Source organism: Fukomys damarensis, unplaced genomic scaffold, assembly GCF_012274545.1.
Source record: "Fukomys damarensis isolate Sample0158 unplaced genomic scaffold, DMR_v1.0_HiC HiC_scaffold_21, whole genome shotgun sequence".
NCBI classification, from domain to species: domain Eukaryota; kingdom Metazoa; phylum Chordata; class Mammalia; order Rodentia; family Bathyergidae; genus Fukomys; species Fukomys damarensis.
In genome coordinates, this window is record NW_022900933.1 from 16,003,671 (window position 1) to 16,018,478 (window position 14,808).

General features: G+C 40.2%; 1 protein-coding gene and 1 pseudogene across 1 annotated transcript in view; both read left to right on the forward strand.

The window, feature by feature from the left end:
• LOC104877109 (acyl-coenzyme A thioesterase 1) overlaps positions 1–6,139 on the forward strand; it is a gene marked incomplete at its 5' end in the record, with an annotated part of 52,831 nt that extends 46,692 nt beyond the window's left edge. Inside the window, 2 exons of the mRNA XM_010645448.3 lie at positions 2,710–2,912; positions 4,362–6,139. Coding sequence (XP_010643750.2) covers positions 2,710–2,912; positions 4,362–4,967 — 809 coding nt within the window. The remainder of the gene's footprint in view (positions 1–2,709; positions 2,913–4,361) is intronic.
• A 4,222-nt stretch (positions 6,140–10,361) lies between these two features.
• On the forward strand, positions 10,362–11,361 carry LOC104877106 (annotated as a pseudogene).
• Positions 11,362–14,808: the final 3,447 nt, after the last annotated feature.

A 14,808-nucleotide genomic window follows, 5' to 3' on the forward strand; every position in this document is an offset into this window, starting at 1 on the left:
GTGCGGGAGGGCCGGGTGCGGGCCACGCTCTTCCTGCCGCCAGGTGAGCTGCCTCTGTCCCCTCTGTTCTGGCCTGTGACATTTCTCCCTTTTCTCTTACATCTGGACTCTCCATGGGACCCTTAGAGTCGTTAATGAGTTTGTTGTTTTGTTGTTGTTCATGGCTTGATTACTACTCCGATCAGTCAGACGTCTCTAAATGTCTATCAGTTCCAGAATGGAATTGTGGTATATTTACACTTTGAGATGATCTGCAGCTGTCAGTGTGTGTCGATGTGTGTACTAAAGTGGGCAGAGGTAACATTCTCTGAGATGTGTTCCTCTGTGATAGCAGCAAGTTGCAGAAAGCTATATAATATGATTTCACTTTCTTTGTAAACAAGAGTATCTGTGTATATTGGAGTGTATGCACGTACAAACAAAAAGTTGGCATATAAAGCAATTCGAAAACTAGACTCAAGGAAATAAGGAGTAAGCCAAGATATCACAAGATACTAAGACTTTGTATTAAACCCCAGAGATTAAAATGCGTTCATATAGAAATGGACAAATAGAGCAGTAATACAGACTAGATACTTCCTAAATTGATATATGCACATATGGAAGTTTGGAATATGATAAAGGGGAGAGTATAAGTTATTGGGGAATAGTCGTTGTATTGGAATAAGTCACACATGTGTAAATACCGAATAGTTTCTCTGGTGTGAAAAACTATAATAGTATGTAAGATCCTAATGATATAATTGACAATGTGAAATAGGAAGAAAAGGGCTAAAGGTGTAGGGAAAGTGGGAAGGGTAGGGGAAAGGTAATAAGGGAAAAGAAAAAAATATGAGAAAATGGAAATAAAGTGTTTGTAAATGGGGAGGATAGGAGGGAGTGAAGGGAGGGCAGGGACAAGGGGAAAAAATGAGAACCAAGACCTGTCATGTAAAGGTACAGGATCCCAATGATTACTGTAACTGTACTGTATAGCTAAAATGTACCAATAAACTCAATGAAAGAAAAAAAAAGTAGTTGTATTGGATATTTATTTAGATCCCTACCTCATCACATATACAAAAATGAGTTCCACATTGATGAAAAGACCTATATGTGGGGCCCGGGATTTAGCTCAGTGGTTCCACCACCTTCCTCACAAGCCCAAGGACCCGAGTTCAATCCCTGGTACCAAAAAAAAAAAAAGACCTATTTGTGAAAAAACTTTAAAACTATCAGGAAATAAAATGTGAGTATCTTTATAACCTCAGTGCCAGGAAGGTGTCAAACATCGAAAACACAAATTATAAAGAAAATAGAAAGGGCCGCGGATTTAGCTCAGTGGTTTGGTGGCCTGCCTTGCAAGTGCAAAGACCCGAGTTCAATCCCTGGTACCAAAAAAAAAAAGAAAAGAAAATAGAAAAACATCAGTGAGATAAACAATATAGACAAAATTAAAAGTTAAGCAACAAAAATATTTACAATACACACAATGATCAGGTTCCAAAAAAGAAAGCTTGAAAAACCCAGTAAACAGATCAACTCCATAAAAACATACAAAAGACATAAGAACCAAATCTTTAAAAACAGAAAAAGAATGTCAGTAAACATGAAAATTCTCAACTCTTTAGTGATCTTAGAAATATACACCTTAAAAGTATTACAGAATGTCTTCCATGCCCTTTAAAGGCAAACATTAAAGAAAACTGTTTCTTGAGTGTTTGTGAAAATGTAGTAAAACAGTAACAGTCCACACACTGTTGGAGTATAATTCAGTAAAACAACTTTGAGAAAAAATGTTGGGTGTTCTCAGTAAAAATTGAAAGGTGCATACTATATAAATAACCTAGCTGTGGAACTTGTGTATGTAGACCTGGAAAAATACTTATACATGGCATTCACAAGATGTTTATAGCTTGATGTTTCTAGCTTATTTATAGGGTGATAAGTTATAACAACCTTAATGGTTATCCAAAAAGCAGATATATGGTACTCTATTAGTGAATACAGTATCAATGATACAGATAAGCCCTCCCTCCCCTGCCCATTTGGAAAGAAAAAATAAAATCCTGAGTCACTTAAATTTTTACTTCATTTACACATCTGGGAATTAGTGACAGCAGGTATAGTTGAAATGTGGGTAGAGTTTAATTATTTTGATAACAATCTTAAAAATACTAAGCCTTGACAAAGAATTGTCCAGACACTGCCCAAGAAAGTCAGGTTATATCCTAGAAGTTGCCACAAAGACAACATGATTATACATGGAAGCTCAATCAAAAGTTTGAGTTGCAAGCACAAAAAAATAAATAAATAAGGATTTTGAGTTACTTATTGTGAGGGGTTGGGCTCAGGAAGCCAACTGACCAGAAGACTGATGAATCTGAACAAGAACTGAGAGGATCTAAAGAGAGGCTGCACTAGGAACCTTAGCCAGGGTCACAGCACGACACCCTAGAACATCATTAATGCTGTGGACTCAATACCAACATTGCTGACCTCTGTAAATTCCAAAGCATTCTTACCTCTCTGAATAACTTATAGGAATAAGCCTGGGTCACAAGGGGAGGGAGGATCTCCCAAATTGGTTTTTTTAGTGGAAGGCCCTGGTCACACTAATACAAATAAGGAAAGGAAAGGATGCTTAGCACTCCCAAAGAGGGCCTCAAATGAATGAGTCAGATTCCAAATCAGTTGAAGACTAGATCTGTGTTTTTATTTCTTTCAAAGGACTGGGACCCTTTTCTGGGATCATGGACCTTTTTGGAGTTGGAGGAGGCCTTCTAGAGTATCGAGCTAGTCTGCTGGCTGGGAAGGGCTTTGCTGTGATGGCTCTGGCTTATTATAACTATGACGACCTCCCCCAGGACATAAAGATACTACATTTGGAATACTTTGAAGAAGCCATGAATTACCTGCTCCAGCACCCTCAGGTTGTCTGTTCTTTTCCTCTTTTAGTTTAAACATCAAGTTCCTAAATACACCCCCTAGCCAAAGTAAGACTGATTTTCAGCTGAGTTGCCTGAGCATGCTCTGTGGCAAAATCAAATATCAGGTTTCTTCTAAATCAGAGAAAATTTCATTTCTAGCTAGGATGATCTCACAGAGCATTTAAGAGAATCAGTGAAGCAGCCAAGATTTGAATCTCAGACAGAGCGACAGAGCATCCTGGTTTGTCTAGATAGAGGGTTTCTGAGGCACAGGTCTTTTGTACTAAGTCTGGGACAGGGAAAGCGGGAGTGTTGGTCATCTTGGTAGCATCATTGCTTTGTAGGTATGAATTTGTATCTGGATCCAGGTTTGTTATGAAAGTTAAATGAATCACACATGTGAGGCCCTTGAAACAGGTGTAACATTTAATGACCAACATATATTCATTCATTAGCAAACACTAGAGGATTCAGGTGTAGTGAACACAGAATGAGAAGGACAAGTTCATGTCCACGTGAGCTTAGAATACAGAGAGGACTGGGGGAAAAGGAATCTTAACAATCTAAGTGCTAACAAGTCAATTAATAGGACACTGATGCAGAATAGAGGAGAAGCCTCATTTAGCAAAGATAGAAGAGCTAAATAGTACTACCCCTACTACTAATCCTAAATACTACTAACTAGATCATCTAACCAATATTTTTTCAACATCTTTTGATGATATCAACATCTTTTGATATCTGCTGCCACTAACTATTAGAAACAAAATAAATACAGAAGGAATAGTAATGACATAGACATTGTCAAACAGGCTTACATTGATACTTCAGCTCTTTGTTTTTGGTCCCGGGGATCGGACTCAGAACCTTGTGCTTGCAAGGCAAGCAGTGGAACCACCGAGCTAAATCCCCAGCCCTTCAGCTTTTTAATATATAATTGTTTATAAGCTTATACTGCATGTATCTGCTAGGTAACTACCTCAAGACATTTTTTGAACAAGTATTAATTTTATGAAGAAAACCTTTAACACAGGCCTTTTCTTCCCTAGTAGTACTTACATGTTCATCTTAGAATCTTACTCAAGTGAAATGTTACCTTAATCTTCCTCAGATTCCAATAGATTTATGTGAGCACAGCACTCACTGAGGAATAAAATTACTGGAGACTAAGTAGCCAACACTTTGGATTTAAGTACTTCTTGACAGGCATCATGCCAAGTACTTACATGTGGTTTCTCATTCGACCTTCACATAGACTTCATGGCATAGGGGCAAACCCCTCATTTCACTGCTAAGGAAACTGAACTTTACAGAGGTTTCATCAGTCTTTTAAAGCTAGAGTACTGATAGAGTCAGATTCAGGGTCAGGTCCATCCGACCTCCAAGATGAGCACTACTCACTGTAATACCTTCTTTGTAGACTCATTCTCCTTCGGTTTTGTCCCTTTTCAGGTAAAGGGTCCAGGAGTTGGAGTGCTTGGAATTTCCAAAGGGGGTGAATTAGGCCTTGCTATGGCCTCTTTCCTGAAGGGAATCACAGCTGCTGTCATAATCAATGGCCCCATGGTCAGTGTTGGGGGAACTATATGCCACAAGAATGAGATTATACCCCCTGTGGGCATCAACAGCAAGAGAGTCAAGATGACCAAAGATGGCATCATGGACATTGTGGATGCCCTGAACAGCCCTTTGGAAGGACCTGACCAGAAGAGCTTCATTCCTGTGGAAAGGTCTGACACCACCTTCCTGTTCCTTGTAGGTCTGGATGACCACAACTGGAAGAGTGAGTTCTATGCTAATGAGGCCTCCAAGCGCTTACAGGCCCATGGGAAGAAAAAGCCCCAGATCATCTGTTACCCAGAAACTGGGCACTACATTGAGCCTCCTTACTTCCCCTTGTGCCGAGCTTCTCTGCACACCTTGGTGGGTAGTCCTGTAATCTGGGGAGGGGAACCCAGGGCTCATGCCATGGCCCAGGTGGATGCATGGAAACAACTCCAGAGTTTCTTCCACAAACACTTGGGTGATAAAGAGGGAACCATCCCAGCAAAACTGTAATTTTTGTGTGATAGTATAGCATCTGTGATGCTGATCTCTCCTGGAAACAGCTGCTACAATTACTGCGTGTATATGTATTTTTCTTTTTAACTGCTCAGAGACTTTTCCTCAAAGATGTTTATCTACTCCTGAGGGGAATGATTCTACACAAAGCATAAGCAGTGGAAAAGGCTTATCTATTAATATCATATGTCATGCAACTGACAGGCTTTCACTCTAGAAAAAAAAAAAGAAAAATGAATACTACTCATTAATACCTCCTGCTACACAACTGGAATTTAATTATTAGCTAAATGACTGCTAGTTAATAAATAAATTATTGACTGCTGTGTAAGAAAAGCATATATAGTGGCCCTTCTTGTCTCCACAATGTACATTCAGCCAACTCCACTTTTAAAATATTTGGAAAAAAAAATTGTGTCTGAACTGAACACATACAGATGTTTTTCCTGTCATTCTATCCTAAACAATACAATGTAACAACTCTTTACACTGGATAAGGTAAGTAAATAATCCAGGTGTGATTTTAAAGTATGTGAAAAAATAACTGCTGGCTATATGACAAATACCATGCCATTTTACATAAGGGACTTGGCATCTTCAGATCTTGGTTTCTGCAAGGGTCGTGCAATCTGTTCTTTCTCCTGCAACCTGTCCAAGGATGCCAACAGATGATTTTATATCAAAATGGTCACTATATCAGATTTGAATTTCTTCTTTTAGAATTTTAGAATAGAATAGAGGTAACACCTTTGCTATGAACTGGTTAATAGATATAAACTAGTTAAAATTGTCAAAGCAAATACATTTTTAGTTCTTTCCTGTCTTCTTGGATGAATATGGATTCTTCTAGCAAAAAATTGTTAGGTTTCTGTTAATACATAGGAACCCTTATGATTTTGTTGTTTCAAAACCTGGTGCCACATTATTTAGATGAATTGCATAAGGATTACCACACTACAAACATGAAAGTAAATAGCAACATGATTTTTCTATCACTTGATGTAAATAGTTCTGCCATAAATTGAGTAAGCTTTTCTTAAACCTTAATTGTAGTTCAGATAAAAGTGCCTCAATTAGTGGTTATTGTGTTGTTTCCTCAATTTTCTTTTTGTAAGAAGGCAATTCTCAGCAGGTGTTTTCCTTCAAACTCAAAAACAGTATGTTGCTCTTTTTATTATGTCAGCTTTTCTCACATACTCATACAGCATGTGCTTGTCATGGAATCCTCACCGATCTGTGAGGCAGTGTCCTCTTCACTTGCTAGATGAAACATCCAGCTCACAGAGGTATTCCTCATACAGTCAGTGCAGAGCTGGGGCAAATCTAGTCACTTCTCTTGGTACTGTGGTGTGTTCACCTTGTCTGTGGATTTTCATTTCCTTTAGTCACAGAGCCATTGGTCCATCAATTTTGGCCGCTTCTTGACCAACCAGCAGAATGCACCCCTGCCTGCATTCACATTCACGCACCATGTTATGTCATTTTGGTGGTGTCATGAATTCCCTAGAGCCCTCTGTGCTGTCTGCAGGACAAAGCCCCAGCCAAGGGAAAAGAAATGCATCTTCATTCACCCATACAGGCTTATGATAGAGTTCCTAGATTTGGAGTGGACAGAGGCAGGTGATATTTTATGGCACCATGTATTAAAAATACCTAAAACAGCTTTGCAACCATGTTTAAGCCCTGGCCTCGATGCAGCAGTTGAGTTTGGGGAGAGGTATATGGATGACCACAAACTGCCTACACCCTCTGTTTTCTTTGTTCTTTCTTTGTTTCTTTCTTTCCTTTGTTATGAGTTGTCCTTCCTTTCCTCTCTCCTCTTCCTTCTTTCTTTCCCATATACCAATCAGCTCAGCATTGGAAATTTGGGGTGTATTAATAATCAAATCATGTAGGCTACGTATGTGGAAAGATTCAAAGATGATTTGAAGCCTTTTAGGTAGAAGGAGATAAGAAGAGATAAGTAGAGGCACCATCAAAATGCCACAGAGAGGTTTTATGGAAGGAAGAAAAAAATTCTAAACTACTGGGGCAAGGATTACAAAAAAATTCAGATACATGCTTGCATTTGAAATATGTGCTTAAAAATGGAGAGGACATCATTTTACTGAATCTAAAGTGATAAAAAGTTCATAGTAAATTTGGACAATGGAAAAATTATTCAGTAGAAAATGAGGTACATACAATTCCATCACCTAGAAACCAGTGTGTCCTTAACAATTTCACATTTTTTTCTATTTTCCCCTAGGCTATTATATATATTAGAAAATGGATTCTACTGTATGTACTGAACATTTTATTGTGTACTATATTCTTTATACATGAATTTTTAAAAACTATGGCTTATATTCTACAGATTGCTATTACTATCCTTCATTAAGCCAATCATCTATTTTAGGGGCCTTGACATTTTTTATGTACTTTCATCTCAAAGTATAGTGCTATAGTGAAGGTACTTGTCTACAGATTATTTTGTGTACATGTTTTGTTTTGTTTTGTTTGAGGCAGGGGGGTCTTCCTTTGTAGTTCAGGTTGGCCTTGAACTCACTATGTAGTCCAGGCTGGCCTTGAACTTGTGGCAATCCTTCTGCCTCAGCCTCCCAAGTGTTGGGATTACAGGCATGTGCCACCACTCCTGGCTCATAACTGCTTATTTTTAAAACAGATATTTTTGCAATAAAATTACTGTGTTAAAGAATTTAAATAGTAGTATGATTCTGTAGTATATATACCGGGAATGATCAGTTCTACAATATCTGAATCACTGGATGTAATAGCCCTGTTCTGCTTTGTACCTTTGCCACCGTGTAAACAGTAGAATGTGAATACATATGTGTGTCTGGAATCCCCTTATTTTTCCACATTTTATGAGACATAAAGAGCATCTCACTGGATAGCTTTTGTTGCTGTTATAATAATGTTGAATATTATCCCCCTCCTCTTTTTTTTGGTGCTGGGGATTAAACTTAAGCCATCCTGCATGCTAAGCATGTGCTATACTACTGAGCTACATCCCCAGCCCATATTTTCCCTTCTGACTGGGAAAATATGTTTGTCCTTTTAAAACTCTCTATCCCATTCTTTACTCATGTATTTCATATTGACTTATAGCAGCATTTCATTATTAAGGAAATAAATCCTTATAAACATTGGCCACTATATCAGTTTGTTATTTTTCATTTAAATTCTACATAATGTATTTTGTTAGGTTTTACAAGATAGAGTTGATGGTAGAAGCATTTTGAGAAGTGGAAAGGGTAGGCTTAGAGACGCGGTGATGGAAATACTCAAGTGTGTTCAAGTATACTTAGCCCACAGTAGAACATGCATATATATAAAATAACACAGCGGTAAAATTACAAAGATAGGAGCATCTAGCTGATAGGTGGCCTTAAAAGTATTTAACTGGACAAGCACAGTAATGATTTAAAGTTTTGTAACAGGGTGGGTGAAGTAATTTATACTTGCATCTTAGAAAAGTACTGCAAAAGCAAAGGATTCTTTGGCCTGGTGGAAAAATAGACATTTTCTTTTTTACACTTCACAGGACCCTATAATTTCTTGATACTTTCTTGTCAGACCCAAGAGATGTAAAGGAGGACTGCTTCCCTTCCTGACAGAGGTTTCCTTCTGCACAGCTCCTCAAGGCCCATCCTGCATTGACATGGAGATGGGCAACCACTAACCAAGCCTGTGGGAATGAAGGTCACCCTTATGAAACAATACTAGTGTGGCAGAATCAATGAGGGTGCACTTATCTGGCTGACACATCTGCCCTAAATTATATCCTAGAAAACTAATGAGTATATCCCCTGGTAGTTTTGATCTCCACGATGGGTCATTTGAGGATTTCCAGGTACCTTCATGACACAGACACAAATAGGTTTTAGTCATTGTTTTCAGTTTCTCCCTGTTAGTTGAAGCATAGCCTTGTAGACAAACCATTACCTCAACACTAGATGAGGTCCTTTTAGAAAAGTAATCCTGCCGGGCGTGGTGGCACACGCCTGTAATCCCAGCACTTAGGAGACGGAGGCAGGAGGATCGCTGTGAGTTCGAGACCAGCCTGGGCTACATAGTGAGTTCCAGGTGAGTCTCAACTACATAGTGAGACCCTGTCTCAAAAAAAAAAAGAAAAGAAAAGTAATCCTTACCTAGGGTGATCCCTCTAGCTCCACAGCAGCCAAAGAACCTATTCAAATTAAATGCTCCATGACTGGTCTTACAACATGTCTTGTGCTTACCATCCCCAGTTCTCTGGCCTAGTGTACCAAAGTGCTCTCAAATTCCAATTCACAAAATTTACGCAAACTTTCCATTTGCCCTGGCCAAGGGACCTATTTATAGTCCTTTTGAACCTAAGAGCCACTCTCTTTAATTAAAATAATTAAAGGCTTCCCCATGCATTTGCCCCTGATTTCCTTTCATCCGAAATTAGTAAAAAAATCATACAATTCAGTACTGTAAAGGTAAATTTAATGCTATGAATAAGAATTATATCCCAGTAGGACAACGATTCCATAGTACTCTACCAGGAGAGAAAGATCTGAAACACCATAACGTATAACCAGGAGATTTTTGCCTACTGAAACAGACATTTACAGAGGGAATCCCTCCAATTGTACAAGAAAGGCACATTCCAGATCTTGTTGACCAACCCTTGTGCTTTCAAGCTTAAAGGAATTGATTCCTGGATAAATGTATCCTGGGTAAAGAAAACAGCTGCTAATTGAATCTGTCCATCTGTTGATGGATTAAAACAAATTTTCTAGGGACTGAGGCACATGGTATATGTGGTAGATAGATTTCCTATGATGACCAGACTGGGCCTATCTACCCTTTTCTTGTTTCTACATTTACTTTGCTCGCTCTTTTTTCCCTGCAAGAACAATATCCTAGTCTGCATTTCCCAGTCCATCACTAAAGGGGGAAACTTACAAACTGTTGGATCTGCTACCACAACCCTGATCAATCTGTGACTTTAGTGACTCCCGAATTCAACCTGTAACAAATTTCACTGACATTCTAGACTTCACCACCTATACAAATTCTATTTCTGGAACCTCCTTTAAAGTAAACTTTCTCATCTACCCTGAACTTATGTCTTCTGACTTAGTTTCTTACAGCATTAGTCTCCAAACTGGGCCCCAGTACTATTAAATAAATCATTCCCTCCAAACCATTCCTTGTGTCTCCATACCAGAAATAAAAAATTATTGGGACTGATTTCAAGAGAAAGGGCTACTAACAACATTTATTAACATAACTGACCCCAGCTTTGCTTCCTGGCTGCCACCAGAGACAGTTTTCCTCCTCCAAGCCCCTCTGCCATCCTGTTTCTGTCTTGAAGCCAGCTGACTGGACTGAAACTGTCCACAGCCCGGTCTTGAGATGATGGGACTGTGAAATGGGCGCGGAAGCATAAAGTCTCCACCTCTCCTGCTGGCTGCCCTGGTGCCCTGCGTCATTATTTTAAGCTTCAACTATTGGATTGCCAGCTCTCCGAGTGTGGATCTCCAGACATGAATCCTTGAGCTGGAAGTCAGGGTCCAAAGGGCAGCCACCGAGAGAGGTGCCATTGAGCTGATAAAGAACGAGTTCCAGGGAGAGCTGGAGAAGCAGTGAGAATAGCTGGACAAGATCTAGTCCAGCCACAGATTCCAGCTGGAGAGCATCAACAAGCTGTACCAGGATGAGAAGGGTGCATGAGTGAACAACATTATCACAAGTAAGAGGATCATCAGAGACCTGCAAGACCAGCTGAAGGCCCTGCAGAGGTGTTATGGCAGGCTGAGGAGGATATATTCAGTTCCAGAGGAACCAGGCCAACCTAGAGAGGAAGTTCTCCTATGACCGGAACCAGTGTATCAACCAGATGAAAGAGGAGAAGAAGCAGTGTGGAGAGTGAATAGAAGAGGTCACCAGGGAAAATGAAGCTGCAGCTTCCAGAAGCCTGAGTGAAAGAAACAACCACATCAGCTGGCTCCCAATGAGTCCCAGCCCAGACCACAGGGGACAGGCTTGCCACTGGCAACAGTGCCACAATCTAAAGGAAACGTGTCCAGCAAGGGCAGATCCCAGACAGCAGACCCTCCTTCTGAAGTGGTTTTGGATTTGAAAGGAGGAAAACAGCAGAAGCTGGGAGATGATGATGACTACAACATGGGTGGAAATGAGGTGGAATCTGAAACAGAAAAGCAGGCAGCCCCTGCTGGGAGCAACAGAAACTTAAATGCTAAGTTTTTAATGCTGAGAAGAGAGATATCAGCAAGATAAGCAGAATCATACACTCTGAATCAAACTGGTGTTGTGTACTTCGTGTCAGGACTGAACAGATCACTACAAACTATTCCTGACTGACTGAGTACCCAAAGCTGTGAAATGTACTAAGTAAACTGTACATCTAAAGATGACTGTGTGAGTTTAGTATGAATTTTATGTATGAAAACTGGGACAGTTTTTCAGGGGCACTTTTTGTCTATAGCAGGATGAGCTGAAAAAGAACGAGTTCCAGGGAGAGCTCAGAATTTGTCAAACCTTTATGGCTAATAAGTAATTCATGAGAAAGTCACAAATAGGGAACAAGCTCTCCTTCCAATATGGCAACAGTGGAGCTTCTTTATTCTGGAATCTAACTTTGTGTTTTAAAAAAAATGAAAAGTAGCCTGTAAGAAGCTTGGCTGACAGGGAGGAGATGGGCTGTGCAGAACCCTGATCTGGCTGGCTCCCTGTCCAGTCCTCTACACAGGCTGTGCGTGCTGCTGGTGCCAGCCTGTCTGTCACTTGTACTCCTTTGCAGTCCTCCCGACTTACCACTCGTGGCCTGGAGCACTGACTATTAATACAGACATCATTAGCAGCAGTTTTAACAAGCCTGGATACAGAGCTGGTTGGTGAGAGTTAAAAAGACTACTCGAATGAGCCTTGTCATTCTTAATGTATGAGACACTACTGACTTACAATTTGAATGTTTGTGCTCTATCCTTACTTTGCTTACTTTTCCTATGTGTGGGCAAAGCGAACTCTGTTGTGTATATGTGAGAACAATGACTGAATTAGACTTCTGACAACAGGGGCTGAAACAGAGCTGGCATCCTCTGTGGCATGCCCATGGCAGAGCCCAGACACAGCGTTATACCACTGAGGACAGATCTGCACGCCCTTTATCATCAGAGTAAAAGAAAAGAGTTGCTTGATGCTTAAGTGTCACAAAATGGGAATGTCTAGAAAGGCAAAAGAAATGCTATGTTTGTCTTTGTGTTTACAGTTAGCTCTGGTAAATAACTCTAAAATGATTTAAAAAATCAAAAGTTGATGCTAATTTTGAAAATGACTGTTTCATCATAATTCAGCGATAATGAATATGAGGTCTGACTTGATTCTCCATACTGATGCTAAATAGGCTCTTCCCACATGTGAGTCACACTAATGACTTCAGTGAAGTGCTACAGGACAAGAGGGCAAAGCCGCAGAATGAGATGCAGGGCCTCAGGGACCATTTGGGTAACCTCCTCACTTTCAGAAGAGAGTGGACCCAAAGGTTCCAGAGGGTCTAGCTGCAGGGCTGGGCTCCCTGCAGGGTGCACTGTCTCTGGCCTGCAGTCCACAAAGGTAGGCCCATGTGTTCATTCACGTGACAGTCTCCAACGTGAGTGTTCACGTGCATCGTCTTTTTATCCAGTCTATCCCGAAAAGGCAACTAAAGAAAGTATGGAAGTATCTTTATAAATAAATTTTTCTCTAAGTTCTTCACCACTCTCCTTTTGGGTCCCAGTCTTAGGCCTGACATGAACTCTCTTGCTTTCTCAGTTAAAGTATTTACCTTATATTTAATGTGCGTAAAGTTGCTGAGAAATAAAGTATTCCATTGGTTCAACTTAAAAAAAAAATGACCCCAGTTTAATCCTACCCTATACAAAAACTCTCAGATGGAAAAATGATTCTTTTATCGGGTATTTTTACTACTATAGGCAAGACATTTCATCATAGGCTTCCAAATGCTTAGACATTTGGGTAGCCAGGTGTAGTGGGGCAGACCTATAATCCCAGCACTTGGGAGGCTATGGCAAGTTCACAGCCAGCCTGGGCTACACAGTGTGTTCAAGGACAGGCTGAACTACATAATAAGACCCTGTCTTAAAATATATTTTTTTTTTTTGGTAACAGGAGATAAATGTGGATTAGGACATACAGTAGTCCCTTTTCTGTAAATATAGCAATATACAGAGGTCTGGGGTTTTTTTAAAAAAAAGATTAAAATTCAAACACATGGCACTAGCTCTTCTGAGGGCTCCCGTGGCTGCATCAGATCATGGCAGAAGGTATTGTGTGGGAGCATAAATGGACTGAGAATGAACAATTCTCAGTAATGAGAACGAACAATTTATAAAAACACTGAAAAATACTGATGATTCTCACAAGTATAATGTTGAGTGAAAGAAAACAGGCACTATAGAAAGCATATTTCACGATTTGTTCTCATAAAATGTAGTGAAAAATTAACCTGTGGTATTTGAATCAGGACAAAGTGTTTAATTGGTTTGATATGCATAGTGCCTTCCCCACTGTGTACTAAAAAGTCGTGCTCTTCAGGGTGACACTACTGGGAGATAGTGGGACCTTTGAGAGGTGGGGCCTACTGGCAGGTCCTTGGTCATTGAAACTGTGCCCTTGAAGGCAATTGTAGAACTCCAGTATTTCAGTCTCTTCCTTCTTTCTGGCTTGTGATATGTGCTCTGACAGGCCACACCATGACCATCTGGTATACTTACCAGAGGCCTAAAGAAATGGGACTGCCCAAACTGAGTGTGGCAACACTCACCTGTATTCTCAGTTATTTGAGAGTTTGAGACAGGAGTATGGCAGGTTTGAGGCTAGCCTGGGCAACTTAGCAAGTACCTGTCTCAAAATAAAAAATAAAGTGAAGGAAGGGGAGGAGGGGAGAAAAGGAAGGAGGGAAAAGAGGAAGGGAGGAAGGGAAAGAGAGAGAAATAGAGCAAGCAGTCCACTCTTGGACTGGGGCCCTCCAGAACAGTGAGCTAAAGAAACATTTTATCATAAGTTAATTGCATCAAGTATTTTGTTGCAGTAATGCAAATCTGACAAATACAAGTATATTTTGGGAAGGAGGAAATGCCTGGAGCAGGACTAAGAGTGAATTCTAAGGTCATGGTAATACAGTGATTTGTTTCTGGATCTTTGTGCTTGCTTACACGGAAAGGCATGCATGTATGTATGTTGAGCCTATGAAAATTCACTGAACTGTATACCTGTGTGATTTGTGCTTTTTGTATGTAAGCCATCTATGGTTTAAGTACCTCCCTCAAAGCTCATGTGCTGAAGGCTTAATTCCCAGTGTCACAGTGTTGAGAGGTAAGACTTTCAAGAGGGATTGGGCTCTGCCTTTGTGAGTGGATTAATGCTCTTTTGGCAGGATACGGATTAGTTATCCCTGGAGCAGGTTCTTCACAAAAGGATGAGTAAGGCTTCCCCAACCTTTCTTGCATGCTCTTTTGCCTTTTCACCACGGGATGACATAGCAAGAAGACCCTCGCCAAATGTGGACCCCTCCAACTTGGACTTACAGCCTCAAGTGTAATAAATCTGTTTTTAAATAATTTACTTGAGTTCATGTATTCTGTGATAGCAACACAGAAACGGTTCGAGACAGAGATCATTTGTTTACAAAGTTATTTTTTAAAAAAATCTGTCACTGACCTCATGGAGAAGCTGGACTTTGGCTCAGTCTCATTCACTCTGATGTCACCAACCATCACCAAACAACTTGCACGCCCACAAGTGGGAGGGGTGAGAGAGCAAATCCTCCACAGCTCTCGAG